Here is a 14,266-nt window from a genome sequence, read left to right on the forward strand (position 1 = left end):
AGCCCCAGGCTGCTCCAGCCCGTGCTTGGGGGGTGCTGGTAGCTGGTAGCTCCTCCTCCCAAACAACCACTCACATCCCAGGCTCTGAATTTTCTTCCTCTTCCGACAGTCAGGCATCACCTCCTGATTACTCATAACTGCAGCATGTTGCAGATACACAGAGCTTGAGGAATGGCTGTGCCTGGGAGCAGAACCACCAGGATCCAGGGGAAGAAACCGGGATGAGGGGGACAGGCTGTGCAGCCTTGGTTCCACATCCCTGTCCTGCCCTGGGGGCCAAGCACCTCCTGCCTGCGCCCAAATCCCCCTGGAATACCCAGCCCAGCTCAGGAGCCCAGCTCCGGAGCTCTGAGGCAGGTGAGCAGGTGAGGATGGCAGGGCACAGCCCTCTGCCAGCCGTGGCCCCCAAGTTTGTTTTGCAGAATCCTCTTTTAGCGTGCACAAATAACTCATCCCTCGGTTTTTCTCCCATTTGTTTGTGTGGGCATTGATTACGCTGGGAGTTACTGAGCCAGATTTTATTGGAATGACTTCGAAAGCTGCCACCTGCGAGCGGCCGCCGGTCTTCGGGGATTATTTGGTGTAGTTTCTAAATAATTGCACGAGGCTTCTCCAGCCTCACTAATAAGTTCGTTCTCCCAGGGACACTGCCTAGAAAAAAAGATGAGCTGAGATTATGCTTGGCAACATTTAGGAGAGGAAAAAGTACAACAAGATTGATGTCTGCTGGAGGGAATAAATAAATAATACAGAGGTATCTGTCTTAGCCCCTCTGTGAGCATCCTTGTTTCCAACTCAGCGTCTGTTATCTCCCCAGCTTATTGGCTGAATTTTGGAATTCAGCACACTCCTTTGTATCACTCATTGTTTCTGTCTGCAGCATGTTGTGCTAATTCTGACCAGGGACCAGCAAGGCTGGCTCTGGAGATGAGCTGGTCTAGGGAAGCTGGCCTGGTATGTTATCTATATTGTGTAACTGGAGCTTGGGAAATGTAGAATTTAAATAACATGCAAAATTATGTAGTTAGTGCATGAAAAGAGAAATTAAGTGAACAAATTCAAGCACTCATATTGGCCCAGATTCGTAGAATCAAGGAATGTTCTTGGGTTGGAAGGGACCTTAAAGCCCATCTCATCTCACCCCCTGCCATGGGCAGGGACACCTTCCACTATCCCAGGTTGCTCCAAGCCCTGTACAACCAGACCTTGGGCACTTCCAGGGATGGGGCAGCCACAGCTTCTCTGGGCAACCTGTGCCAGGGCCTCACCACCCTCACAGCCAACAATTTCTCCCCAATATCCCATCTAACCCTGCCCTCTGGCAGTGGGAAGCCATTCCCCCTTGTCCTGTCCTTCCATCCCTTGTCCCCAGTCCCTCTCCAGCTCTCCTGGAGCCCCTTTAGGCCCTGGAAGGGGCTCTCAGGTCTCTCTGGAACCTTCTCTTCTCCAGGTGAACCCCCCCAGCTGTCCCAGCCTGGCTCCAGAGCAGAGGGGCTCCAGCCTGTGTCCTCCCCTGGACTCATGCCAACAGGTTAAAAAAAACCCTTGGATAACTGTAGGTTGTGTTTTAAATAGAGACGAGCCCACAAATGTCTTTAACACTTTGTACATGTCTTATGTGCACAAGGAGCCTGTTTTGCAGTGCCAGAGGGAGCTGGGCTGTCACCTGTGTGTCCCTTCCATCACCCTGCACCAGGGGAGGGGTGGGAAGGGCAGTGCTAGGAACACCACCAGGAAGATGAGACATCTTCTCCCTGGTCCACTGGTTTCGATGCCACTAGCCAAGCCCTAGCACAGGCCCAGATGTCACTGGGTGTTCCTCTGCTGGTCTGGGAGGCTGCATTTTTACACCCTGGCAGAGGTGATTTCTGAGAACCTCAGTATGGGCCCTTATGTCTGGTAAATCTAGTCTGGCCTCTCAGCTCGGAGAGTTGGGGGTGTCCAGCCTGGAGAAGAGAAGGCTCCAGGGAGACCTGAGAGCCCCTTCCAGGGCTTAAAGGGTCTTCAACTGAGCTGGAGAGGGACTTTGGACGAGGGCCTGGAGGGACAGGACAAAGGGGAATGGCTTTACGCTGAAAAAGGGGAGATTTAGATTGGGTATTAGAAAGAAATTGTTCCCTGTGAGGGTGGTGAGGCCCTGGCACAGGGTGCCCAGAGAAGCTGTGGCTGCCCCATCCCTGGAAGTGTCCAAGGCCAGGTTGGATGGGGCTTGGAGCAACCTGGGCTAGTGGAAGGTGTCCCTGCCCATGGCAGGGGGTTGGAATAAGATGAGTTTTAAGGTCCCTTCCAATCTTCTGTGATCTTCTGTTTCTAAAAGCCCCAGGGAAGCTGGTGTCATGTTGCCTTCCCTTTCCTTCGCAGCATTTCCCAGGTGTTTCTGTGAGGCTGCATTTACAGCCCTGATGTTGGGCTTTTCTGCCAGGGCGGAGGGCTCTGAGCATCACACAGAGGTCCCTTAACCACAGAGGCAATGTGAGCCCAGCTCGTGCATGGGGAGAGACAGAGGATACTGATGGAAATGACAGTGACCTCGAGACAACACTTTGTTAATCATATTGGCAGGCAGGCCCTGCTCCTTGGTAGACAACATCCTGGCACCCAGGAGCTTGACATCAGTGTCTCCTTCTGCTGCTGCCTCTGCTCCAGTGGTTGGTTTCTCTCCAGAGAAAATCAGTCCAAGATGATGCCCAGACACACCCAAAAGGGCAGGTGCTCAAAGGTCCGTGACCGGGGGGGAGGCACTGGGGGCACTGCCAGGCTCTGGGACCGTAGAATCATAGAACCATGGAAGGATTTGTGTTGGAAGGGACCTTAAAGACATTCTTATTCCCTGCCATTCCATGGGCAGGGACACCTTCTACTAGACCGGGTTGCTCCCAGCCTCGTCCAGCCTGGCCTTGGGCACTTCTGGGGGCAGGACCTCCATCATCTGGGACAGCACCCTGGTGCCCTGCCTTCTCCTCCTGGCCCTGCTGGCAGCAGGAACGTGAGCACTCGGGGGATGGAGTGGGGAGGCTGGTAACTTTTGGTAGCTGCTTTGCCCAGTGCCACATGCCAGGGCAGCAGGGGCTGCTCATGCCCCCCCAGTGCCTCCATGCTGCCCATGCCCACATGGCTTGGGAGGAAAGGGTGGAGGTGGGCACAAGCCTCGCTTGAGGTATTTGTTTTAAAAAGACAGGCTGATAAAAATCACTCTCTCCATTATTTCATTAAGGGATTTAAACTGTGCTTCCTAAACCCTGAGTCATCAATGAAGTGAGCAAACGAGAAGGAGCAGGTCCCACTGGAGATGACTCACACTGCAGGCTTGGGGCTCACAGAGGACTCTCTGAACCGGGTGATGCTCCACTCGCCCCATCCCAGGAAGGCCAGGGTGTCCCTAGCATCCTGAGCAACAGCAGGAGGTCTCTGGGAACCTGTGGGCCTCTCAGATTTCTTTGGAAGCTGAGCCATCCCGCTGCAGCCGTGCCTCTCTGGAGTCACCAGCTATGGCTTGATGCACAGGAGCCACGAGCAGACACTCCCCTGGAAGCCTGGAGACCATCCAGGAGCAGTGCACACACGCAGGCCGGCGTTTGAGCTTTTATTGTTTGCTTGCAGAGATGAAAGACTCCAGATCCTCTCTCAGTTCGGGAGGAATTGATCTTTCCTCCCAGAAGGCACAGGAAAACACCAGACCACCTTTTGCTCATTTGCTTCTTTCAGTTCCTGCATTTTCAGGCACCGGCAGGAAAAGAAAAGACAGTCCCAGCTCCCTGTAAGGCCAGTCCCCTCTGCACTGGTTTATCTAGTCAGCTCTATCCTTCCCATTGAAAACTGTTCAATCCCAGTGCCGGGACATTTTTCCTAAGATCCAGGCTGTGTGTTCTCTTTGCCCCACTCTGCTTCCTTACATCCCACCCTTCCTTTGGCCACTTTTCCCTAAGCTTCCCCTCTGGGGGTTGCTGAGACTGCTGCACCAGTGGGACCGAGGTGATGGCTGGTGGCATTGTCCCAGCCCACACTGCTGTCCCTTCATGGGTGACACCACAGAGGGCAATGCCCACACTCGGTCCTGCCCTCAGCCTCCCATCACCCGTTCCCTACACGATTCCTTATTACTCTCTTCAAACCATCAGTGATCCCCTGACTGGGAGGATCTTCCCAGATTCTGCTCTGAGCTCTCTCAGTGCTCTGGGCCAGTTCCTACCAGGTGGTTGTGATGTCCCTGCCCTTGGAAAGGCCTCCAGCAATCTCTCCTCCATTCACTGGTGATTCCTGATGCTCTCCTGGAGCCCTCTGGATCCATTGCCACCTTGGTTTTGTGCTTGCTTGGCAGAGAGAAATTCAGGGTGGTGGGATGGACCCATGTAACTCCATCTGCCTGCTGGGCATGGCCCTGTTCTCCTCTGGGAAGAGAGTAAGGAGGCAAAGGGCTGTGCAGGGGCAATAGCCCTGCTCCTGGTCTTGCTCCAGTCCCAATTCCTTGGTCATATTGCTGGAATTCTGCTTCTCCCCCTTAATTGCTATTTTCTTCCTAAGCTGTAAAATCAGCAATTTTGGCTCGTCATTACTGCGATCACCGCCCAATTTACTGTTGGGGGGGTTTTATCTCTCTGCAAAGTTCGTGCCTCATTGTTTTATCCCAGATATTGAAAATCTTAGTTCTGGCTTTGGCACTGATGGGAGTTTTTCCCATGGACCTCAGGCATAGCTAGGTAGAGTGTCTGGCTGTGTGGGGTGCAGGTTTTGCAGGTGTTGTTTCAGTAGTGTTGAGAAAACTGTTTGCAGGTGGTTTCTCCTTAAATATCAACAGTTGTCTGTGATCCCCACTAGGACAGAGAGCAGAAGGAACCGAATTTGTTGTGACTCATGAGCTTTGCTGAAACCAATCCATAGCTGCAACAAAGATATGCTGTGGGCTTGGAGGACAGATCCCCTCACTCAGGGTGAAGTTACTGCTGTGCTCGTTTCTCTGTTGCCTCAGGAATGCATGGAGTGGTTTAGGAGATGTAGGGATCTCCTGGACATCACCCAGCCCAACCCTGCTCCAGGCAGGGTCACCTACACCAAATAGTCCTGGACACCCAGGGCCATGTCCAGTGAGTCTTGGATGTCTCCAAGGATGGATACTCCCCCACCTCTCTGGGCATGCTGTGACAGCATTGGATCACCCCAATTTGGTCTCTGGCCATTGATCCACGGGGCTTTGCTGTAGGTTCTTGCTGCCATCAGGTCAGAGAAGCGTCAGGGAGAGCCCAGGGGTGAACCCATCTCCAGCTGGTGGGGATTGCTCAGAGCTCTTGCACCAACATGGCAATTGGCACATGGGCAGGTGAGATCTGAGAACCAGAGAATCACAGAATCTCCTGAGTTGGAAAGATCCACAAGGATCATCCATCCAACTCTTGTCCCTGCCCAGGACACCCCAAAAATCCCACCCTGGCCCTCAGAGCATTGTCCAAACACTCCTTGAGCTCTGGCAGCCTTGGTGCTGTGCCCAGTGCCCTGGGGAGCCTGTTCAGTGCCCAACCAGCCTCTGGGGGAAGAACCTTTTGCTGAGATCCAACCTAAACCTCCCCTGACACATCTTCAGCCATTTCCAATGAGCTTCTCATCCCAAAGGGCAACTCCTTGTGTGTTCCCAGCCCTACCCCGAGATGGAGCTCAGGTGTCTGCCCCGAGATGAGCATGAGGGTGACATACATCCAGGCCCACGTACCCCACACTGTGGGGTGGTTGCAGCCTCTCCACTGTGCCACTGGCTGACCAACGTCTCTGTGCCATGGAGAGGATTGGCCACCACCAAACTATGTCCCCATCTCACTGGCTTGGCCAGAGCTCCCTTTTGGGGGATGTTTTGGTGACAGTGGATCCCCACCTGCTTAAAAGCTGGAGCCCTCCTCTCCCTGCTGGCTTTTCAGCCCCAGGGTGGGAGCTCCCCATGGCTTTGGCTGGTGAGGGGAAGCTTTGCTCTTGCAGCCCTGATTAGCATTCGGCCCCGCTGCTCCGTTGTTCCGAGCTGGAGCTCGGCATTGCCTGGCAACCACGGAGCAAAACTACAACAGCCGCCCCAGAGCCCGAGCGGGCTTCCCACGAGCCTGCTCCACCCTGGCACACGCTGCTGCCCACCAGCACGGGGCCAGGACGAGGATCACCCCCAGAGCAGGAGGGGAAGGAGGAGGAGGAGGAGAAGGAGGAGGAGGAGGAGAGGGCTGTGGCTGTGCAACGGCTTTGCTGACACCCAGGTTCGGTGGGTCTGTGTCTGTCTGTCCCAGGGCCATGAGCATCCCGCCGAGCTGGGCACAGCCTGTCCCTGCACATCCCACGGTGCAGGGACTCTCCTGTGCTCACAGAGTGCGTGCCATGAGCCAGGGCCTCGGAGCAGGGTCGGGGGCCAGCCCCCACCTAGTGTGTCTCCGTGTCAGGAGGTGTTGGGAGAGAGCCCGTGGTGTCTGTGGGGTGCATCAGACAGCAGGGCCAGGCCTGGGGCTGTGCCCATGCTCTCTGTCGTGCACTTTGCACCCGAAGTGGGGTCTGTGGAGTGCCAATCGCCCCCAGGGTCCCCGTGGGGAGGATCAGCCTGGCTGGGGTCTCCCAGGGGACCCTGACACCCCGGCAGCCCACCTTTGATTCTCTCAGACTTCTATTAGATTGTGCTGGGAGTGGAGTTGGCAGCACATGGGAACCTGAGCGAGCATTGGGGCTGTCTCTACTTCCCAGTTTTGTGCATGCTTGGGGTCTGACGTTGTTTTGACAGAAGGATTTTGTGGTCCTGCTCTGGGGGTAACTGTGGGCCTAGGGCTCAGCCACTGCTGCCCTGTCAGAGGGTCTCTGCAGTGGTGGTGGCTTGGTCCCTCCACAAAACCCTGCACTTTGTCCTCTTCCCAGCTGGGCGGACTCAAAAGGACATGAGTGCCCTCCTGACACAAGGTGCCACACTTCTGCAGGTGACAGGAGATGCAGACATGCCTGAATACATTGGTTTCAGATCTAATGCATCCCCTCATCTTTGCTTTAGCTCTCTGCTTTTACATCCTTGGCTGCTGTGGGCTCTGCCTATGGCTGTTGGGTGGCTGGAGGTCTGAGCTGTCCTGTCCAGCCCACTCAGCCCCACCGGGCAGAAAAATAATGGACATGTCCTTTCCCTGCTCCCCACACACTCTTATCAGTGGTACTTGCTTGGTGAAGGGTTAAAAAAAATAAATACCTCTGTCTTTTGTGTTTTACAGAGCCTGGGCTCCGCAGACAAGAAGGACTTCTACCAGCCAAAGTAAGTGCCAGTAGCAGTGGTGAGTAATTGCATGGAAATTCCCGGCTGGTCCATATTCCCCAGCAGCTCCGTGCCTTGCTAAGATTAGACATTTCAATGTACAAGAATAGCTGCTGCAATTACACAAGTGAGGATAACAGTGGAAGGGCTGTCAGTCATCCTGGCTTCGGGGCATATGCAAATCGCTCAATCAGGTCAGAAGGAACCATGACAGCTTGGCTGAGCCTGAGGGACAGAGCTGGGAGCAGGGGTGACCTTTCCCACCTCTGACTCCCTCTGCTCCTGATTTGCACAGCTGAGCTGCGTTGGAGAATAGAAGGGTTTCGTTCCGTGTCACCACGAGCTGATCTTGACGCACGTCTCCCACCGCCATGCTCTGATGGTGATGTCTGTCCTCTTCCATCCACTGGGGTTGGAACAGCACCGTGAGCTGAGGGGGGGAGGAGAGGCTCTTTGGAATCCTGGACATGAGCAAGGTTGCTGCAAACCACCCCACTAATGTGGGCAGTTGGTTACTTAGTGTGCAGACCAGGTAACAGAGCCTTGCCCTGGCACAGCACCTTCAAGCAAGAAGGTTGTGCCTGCTGGAAGGATGGATTTGTGGCCATCATTGTTTGGATAATGGCAGAATCTCCCTGCTGAGAGGTTCGGTTCTGCCCTGACACTGAACTGGGTGTTGTGCTGCTGAGCATGTCGTGTGTGGGACCTTGTGTTGTTCTTGCTCTCCTTGGGGGAGTGAAGGTCTATAGGTTATCATCTTTCTTGTGACAAAAAACCACAGGTGGATTTGGAGTTGCAGGACAGTGCTTTGACCCGCAGGATTGTCAGAGGAGCATGGTTTCGGAAAATTCAGAAGGAACTGGGTTGAGAAAATTTCTTCTCCAAAACTCACTGTTCTTCTGCCTTTGCTGCTTTCCAAAGGGTTCCTGAGTGCTGGATCCCGGCAGTGCAAGCACCCTGGCAGCATCCTTGGTCCGAGTTAGGCTTGGCGTCAGAGGGAGCATGTCCAAGGAGGGCAGACTGTGTCAAGGAGCGTTGTACAGACCTGCCTGCTCCCTGTCTTTGATGGGAGAGCAAGTGTGTGTGTGTGCATGTTCTTCCCCTGTCTGCTGGTCCCTCTTTATGCCACCAAAAGTTTCTAAAGCTCAATGCTGGTTTCTAGGTCCATGCTGAAAGCCTGATTGCAGGGAGCTCCTCTGCCCCCTCACCTCAAGGCAGTGCAGCTCATCAGCTTTCCAAGACTGCAGGCAGCTAAAGACTTCTGGAAATACAGCCTGAGCCATTTCCCAGGCTGTTTAATCCCGTATGGCTTTCTGGGAGATCAGAGGAATATCTCAGGAGGTTGTGGAGTCACTGTGGATGCAACAACAAAATGAACACACATTTGGCAAAGGACTCATCTCCGTGTTTCTGTGACCTCTCCCAACAACTGTGCAGGATTTTGGTGCTCCTTTCTGTAGTGCTGCTGTGTGCTTGTGAGGAGTCTGTGTTTTGACAAGCAGGCTTAGAACAGATTGAAGCATCTCCAGTGTCTCTATTCCAGCTGAAGCTTTGGGGAGGCTTTAAGCAAGAGATCTGGAGGAAATATGTAAAAAGCTTTTACTGTTGGGATTTCCTACGGGGTGGTTTTGGCGGCAGGTAGCAACAATTTGTGGGGCTACATTTATAACTCGTCTCCTCTGAGAAATGAGGAATGTTTCCCTACCTTGAGTGGGAGAACATGGGCTTCCCATCTCGCTGAAGGTGTGGAACTGTTGGGTCAGAGTGGGGAGTGCTGGTGCAGGAGGTCTTGTAGATACAGGTTGTCTTATGGGTGCTTGTTCCTCTGTGCCACGAGGCCACGGGACCTCCATGGTTTGGCCCAGCAGCTTGTGATACCAGCTGTGACTTGGCTAGTCATAACACTGGTTAATGCCCATCCTATTTATGCTCTACAGTAGCTGTTTTGGGGTTGTGACTGGTGAGTTTGTGGCCACTGCCCCCACCCCATTTGGCTTTTTGATCCACTGGCTGACCCCGGCACTGTTGCAACCCATCTGCAAGGCTGGACCAGGTGCTTTACAGACCCTTCAGTCTCTGGCAGGGCTATAGCTGGTCTTCCTCAGCAAAGAAAGATCCATGCAAGCTGCCAGAGGTCTGGTGGACCTGCCAAGGGCTTGGAAGAGCTCAGATCTTCTGCAGCAGCTCCACAGCCTGCATTCACAGTTCCCTGAGCCCTGGGCAAGGTGGTGGCGAGCAGCCAGAGCGTGGGAAGCAGCTGGTTCCCAGAGCTGAGCCAAGCTGTGCCGGTTCCTGGACACATCTGTGTGGCAAGGCTGGTGAGCCCAGAGAAGTCTGACAGGGGGCTGCTGCTCCTCCAGCTCCTGTATGCCAGAGCAAACTGAATGTGCCTCACCTCTGCTTTTCCTTTTCTGGCTTCCAAGTCAGCAGTTCATCTGCCACCAAAGCCCTGAGCTGTGGGAGCAGGGTCAGAGCAGCCCTGCTCTCAGGCTGGGGCTTCGGGGCTCTCACAGAAGGTGGAGGTTGTGGAAATAGAAAAAGGAAGACACACATGCCAGAAATATCAGCAGTGGGTTTTGTCACCACTTGTTCTGGGAGTGACTCTTGCTCCATTCCTGCCATGTTCAGCTTTCTCTGATCAGGTGCCCTCCTCCTCCTCCCTGGACACTCCATCAAGCTGAGTTTTCTTGTGTTGCCCTGAGTTCCCTCCTTTGTCGCCTCTTCCCTTCAGAAATGGAAATGCTGTTCTCACCCCATAGTTACCATCAGTCTGTCTCAGCCAGCAGCTGGGTGTTCCCAAAGTGCCCAGAATATCCCAGTGCTCATCAAGGGCATGGAGCAGTGTCCACCCTCACCCACCAGCCTTTGATGACTCTTCCCCCCCCATTACATCCATGAGGTATGGGTTGCCCCAAATATGGAGTGGAAAGGAAGGGAGGTCAGAGGTGCCCAGGTTGGAACCACTGGAGCTGAAACGCTGCTGCTGCCCACTCTGGGGAAGGCACTTCTGCTTCCAAGGGCTTCAGTGAGCATGTTTATGGATGTTCCTGCAAGAGCTGGCCCATATTAGGGGTTGGGACTCCAGGCTTTTGGCCTGGGAAGTATTGTTCCCTCTTTCCATGTTAAATGGAGGGATGCAGCCTGAGTTGAGAAGGCTGAAGCATTAATTTTAAGAAAAGTTACATCAATTGTGAACTGAAAGGGGTAGAGACCAGGCAAGGAAGAACAGGCACACCATGAGTTCCCGTAACTGAAATGCCTGGGAGAGGAACTTGGTGTGTTGGGAATGGCCACAATTCCAGCTGTGAGTCAACATCTGCACAGGTGTCCTCATCTACACTGGCTACTCCAGCCATGTTGTGTGAGCAGGGACAGATGCCTTCCTGTGTTTCCAAAGCAGGTTGTTCAGATGTCAGATTGATATATCCTGAGCTAATAATTCTCATCTGATGCAGTTGGGCAACCCTGGCTGCAGCCTAGTTCCATCTGGGATCTGACCAGAGCTTGTAGGGATCGGGGAAGAAGCACCAAGTGGGGTGAGTCCAGCCCCTGACCTGCTCACTCCTTTGTCACCCCAGTTTTTTGTAAGATGCTCATACAGTTGTTAGAATATCCAGGCTTCCAGAGGTTCTTCCAAGCTTCTAACAGAGGGCCCTGGCTGCTCTCTCAAGGCAGTTTCCCAAGCAAGGAGCGACTGGCTGAGGACCCAGGGACACCTTGCTCAGAGACAGGAATAGGCTCTTCTGGGACAGGAGGTAATTACCATCTGTGTGGAAGTCTCTTGTCAGGAACCGAGGTTGTCCGGTGTGTTTGCTGATTCCCCCAGGCACATCTTTGCTCTTCAGTATCAGGCACCAACTGGAACTCAGTTTCTTCAAACTGGAAGGAACTGTTGGTAGTAATAACACTCATAAAACCCCTGGCAAATGCAGGCTGAAATACCTGGGCTTAATTAAAGTGTCACTGATTTGCAGTGGGAGCTGCCACGTCCCTCCCCGCACTATGTCCTGTGCCGAGAGCAATGCTCAGCTGTCAGGAGAGCTGTCACTTGGGAGCAGTGAATATGTGCCAGGCACTTTGAGGTGTCAAGAGAGACACAGCTGTAGTGACACAAAAGGCTCTCCATTGATCCGCTCCTCCTGTCCCTTGGGACAATGTGGCTGTGCTGGAGAGCCCTGCTGTCTCGGATACCATTCCTGCTCCAGCAGAATCCCACAGCCCTTTCAGGTAGATCTGTCTCCATCTCAAATTAAAGGCTGCCCCCGCCTTCTGTCCTCCAACCTCAGATGTGTAAACACACGAGGAACCTTTGAAACCACCTCCCAGAAAGCAGCAGCTCCTGTTTGTTTTGCCTCGCAGTCATTACACCGAGATGTCTCTGCAGCTAATTCCTTGTCACCCTCCTCTTACAGCAGAACATTTCATCTCCCAGACTCAAACCTTTCTGTGCCAGCACTTAGATGAAAGTGTTTCCTTGCTGAATCATTATCTTGTAAAACCGTGGTGGTTTTAAAGATCTAGAAATCAGTATTTACATTTTGGAAGCATTAAGGGCCATCATAGTAAGCGCGATGTGTTCCTGAGCAGAGTGTTCATTTCGTTGCCTCCTTCGCTCAGACATTATTGCTCTGGTAACGATGATAATCACACACATACAGGCTATGTTTGACTTCTTCTGCGGTGGCTAAGAGTCATTCAGCTGGGATGCTCAGCAGGTAGCTCAGGTTCCAAGTGCTGAACAGTGGGAGGAGGATGCACATGGAAAGTGGGGAGAGATGGTGCTGATGATGGCAGGGAATGATGGGGTAGGGGAAGCAATGCCAAGACAGTCTTTCTGCACTGAACCATGGGATACTCAATGCTGCTAGAAACTGCTCCCAGACCACCCCCAACAGGGTTGGAGAACACTTTTCCCAGCTTTGGTTGTAGGAAAGTGCCACCATTAGCATCTCTGGAATGGGACGACCAAAACGGTGGAGGGTGGAAGAGGGGTGTTGAGGTCTGTGGGGTGGGTGCAGGTTGGCAGCTGAAGGGGAGTGGAGCCCTCTAGAAGGGATTAGGAACATGGGCTCCTCACTTCCAACCCCAAATCCTGGCTAAGGCAATTACTGGAGAGTCGAGAGTGAACTCTTTTACACACAGCATAATTCAAGGAGATTCCAGTGCTGGTATCTCACCAGAGGGGTTCAGCCACTGAAACTGTACAGCAAACTTAAACAATATTTCCCCTGGAGTTTGGCCACTGGATTCAGTCTAAGCTCCAGGCAGGTAACGGGGCTTTAATCTTCTTGGAGTGCTGGGAAAGGAAGGGAATCCTGGAAAGGCACTTTGGAGAAATGTGGTTATTCGACAAATGCCAATCTGGGAATGGAGAGCAGAGCTGACCCTGAGCAACCTGGGAGCAGGGGGTTAGGAGAAGCAGGAATGAACAGGGGGAAGTAAGAGGGAGCTGGGGGTTAGCAGCAGTGGGAATGAGCAGTGGGAGGTATCTCATGGCATGGCAGAGAGTTGCCTTGGATCAGCTCCATTGCTGTTCCTCTGTGGCTGCAGAGGGAGCAGGGCACACCCTGATGAGGAGCAGAGCTGGCAGGGATCCAGCAGAAGCTCAGGCATGGAGGAGGCCATCACCCCACTGGTTTGCCCAGTGGCATCTGGGCTCTTCACCCAGGCTAATATTGCCATTTGCTTCCCAAGCTGTGACACTGGTTTGAGGCCGGTGAACAGCGAAGGGCCCCTGCCAAGGGTCCAACTGTCCTGCTTTTGTCCCTCTCTCCAGGCAGCTTGGGAGGGCAGCACTGCATTATGTGCCTGGTAAGTCACGGAATCACAGAATCACAGGATATGCTGAGTTGGAAGGGTCCCACGAGGATCATCCAGTCCAACTCCTGGCCCTGCACGGGACCATCCCCGAGAGTCACATCCTGTGCCTGAGGGTATCATCCAAATGCTTTTTGAGCTCTGTCAGCCTTGGTGCTGTGCCCACTGCCCTGGGGAGCCTGGTCAGTGCCCCAGTGCCAGGACCTCTGGGTCCTGCTGAAAACCACTGTTTTGGTGAAGCCTGGGTGAATACAGCTCTTACACATTTTCTTTTTTATTGCTTCTCAGGTGAGAGTGCTCATCCTGGGCTTCTGTGCCTGCTGGGGCTGGAGGATCAGAGTGGAGTGCTCTGCATCCACAATGGGGCCAGAGGAGGTCACAAAGATGCTTCAAGACCTGGACCCTCTGCTCTGGAGACAGGGTGGGAGATCTGGGGGTGTTCAACCTGGAGAAGAGAAGGCTCCAAGGACACCTCATTGTGGCCTTAAAGGAACTTATTAAAAGGAAGGAGATGATTTTTACATGGACAGACAGTGATAGAACAAGGGGGAATGGTTTTAAAGTAAAAGAGGAGAGATTTAGATTGGGTATTAGGAGGAAATTCCTCCCTGTGAGGGTGGTGAGGCCCCGGCACAGGTTGCCAGAGAAGCTGTGGGTGCCCCATCCCTGGAAGTGTTCCAGGCAAGGCTGGACAGGGTTTAGATTCACCTGGTTTAGTGGAAAGTGTCCCTGGCCATGGCAGGGGAGTGGAAGACGATGATCTTTAAGGTCCTTTCCAACCCAAACCATTCTAGATCCATGATTTTTCAGGACAAAGATGCCCTTGATAACCAAATTAAATATCTTATCTCAAGGGAGGTCAGAACAAGGATTGCTTGGTTTCAGTGGTCCCCAGAGCCCAGGAGACAGCAGAACGAGTTTTTGGGGCTGGCTGAACTCACCCTGCTCTGGGTGCCCAGGCCAGGGCACCCCTAGACCAGCCCCTTGCCATGCCCCTGCTCTCCAGCTGGGAATGGCCCTCCCAGCCCTGATGTGAAATAAAGTTTTGGGTTTCATTGTTTCTGTGCAGCTTTTAATGTGTTAAGTGAGGTTGCAGTGTGGGCTCTCACTGTACCAGTTGTCATAGAAACTTGCAGGGCTTTTTTCTCCGATCCCCCCAGCCCCTTTCTTTAAACCAAAGCAGGGATGGGGTTTTTA

General features: G+C 53.3%; 1 protein-coding gene across 4 annotated transcripts in view; it reads left to right on the top strand.

The window, feature by feature from the left end:
• LOC127467735 (ankyrin repeat and fibronectin type-III domain-containing protein 1-like) overlaps positions 1-14,266 on the top strand; it is a 192,410-nt gene that overhangs the window by 110,347 nt on the left and 67,797 nt on the right. For 3 of the 4 annotated variants that reach the window (XM_051780018.1, XM_051780028.1, XM_051780035.1), the window contains exon 4: positions 7,212-7,252. In XM_051780018.1, coding sequence (XP_051635978.1) covers positions 7,212-7,252 — 41 coding nt within the window. Of the gene's footprint in view, positions 1-6,078; positions 6,228-7,211; positions 7,253-14,266 lie in introns of those variants that run through there. The other variant, XM_051780057.1, reaches the window with a different exon arrangement.

Source organism: Manacus candei, unplaced genomic scaffold (assembly GCF_025592945.1).
Source record: "Manacus candei isolate 608988 ecotype Guabito, Panama unplaced genomic scaffold, ASM2559294v1 h1tg000002l, whole genome shotgun sequence".
In the NCBI taxonomy this organism is placed as follows: domain Eukaryota; kingdom Metazoa; phylum Chordata; class Aves; order Passeriformes; family Pipridae; genus Manacus; species Manacus candei.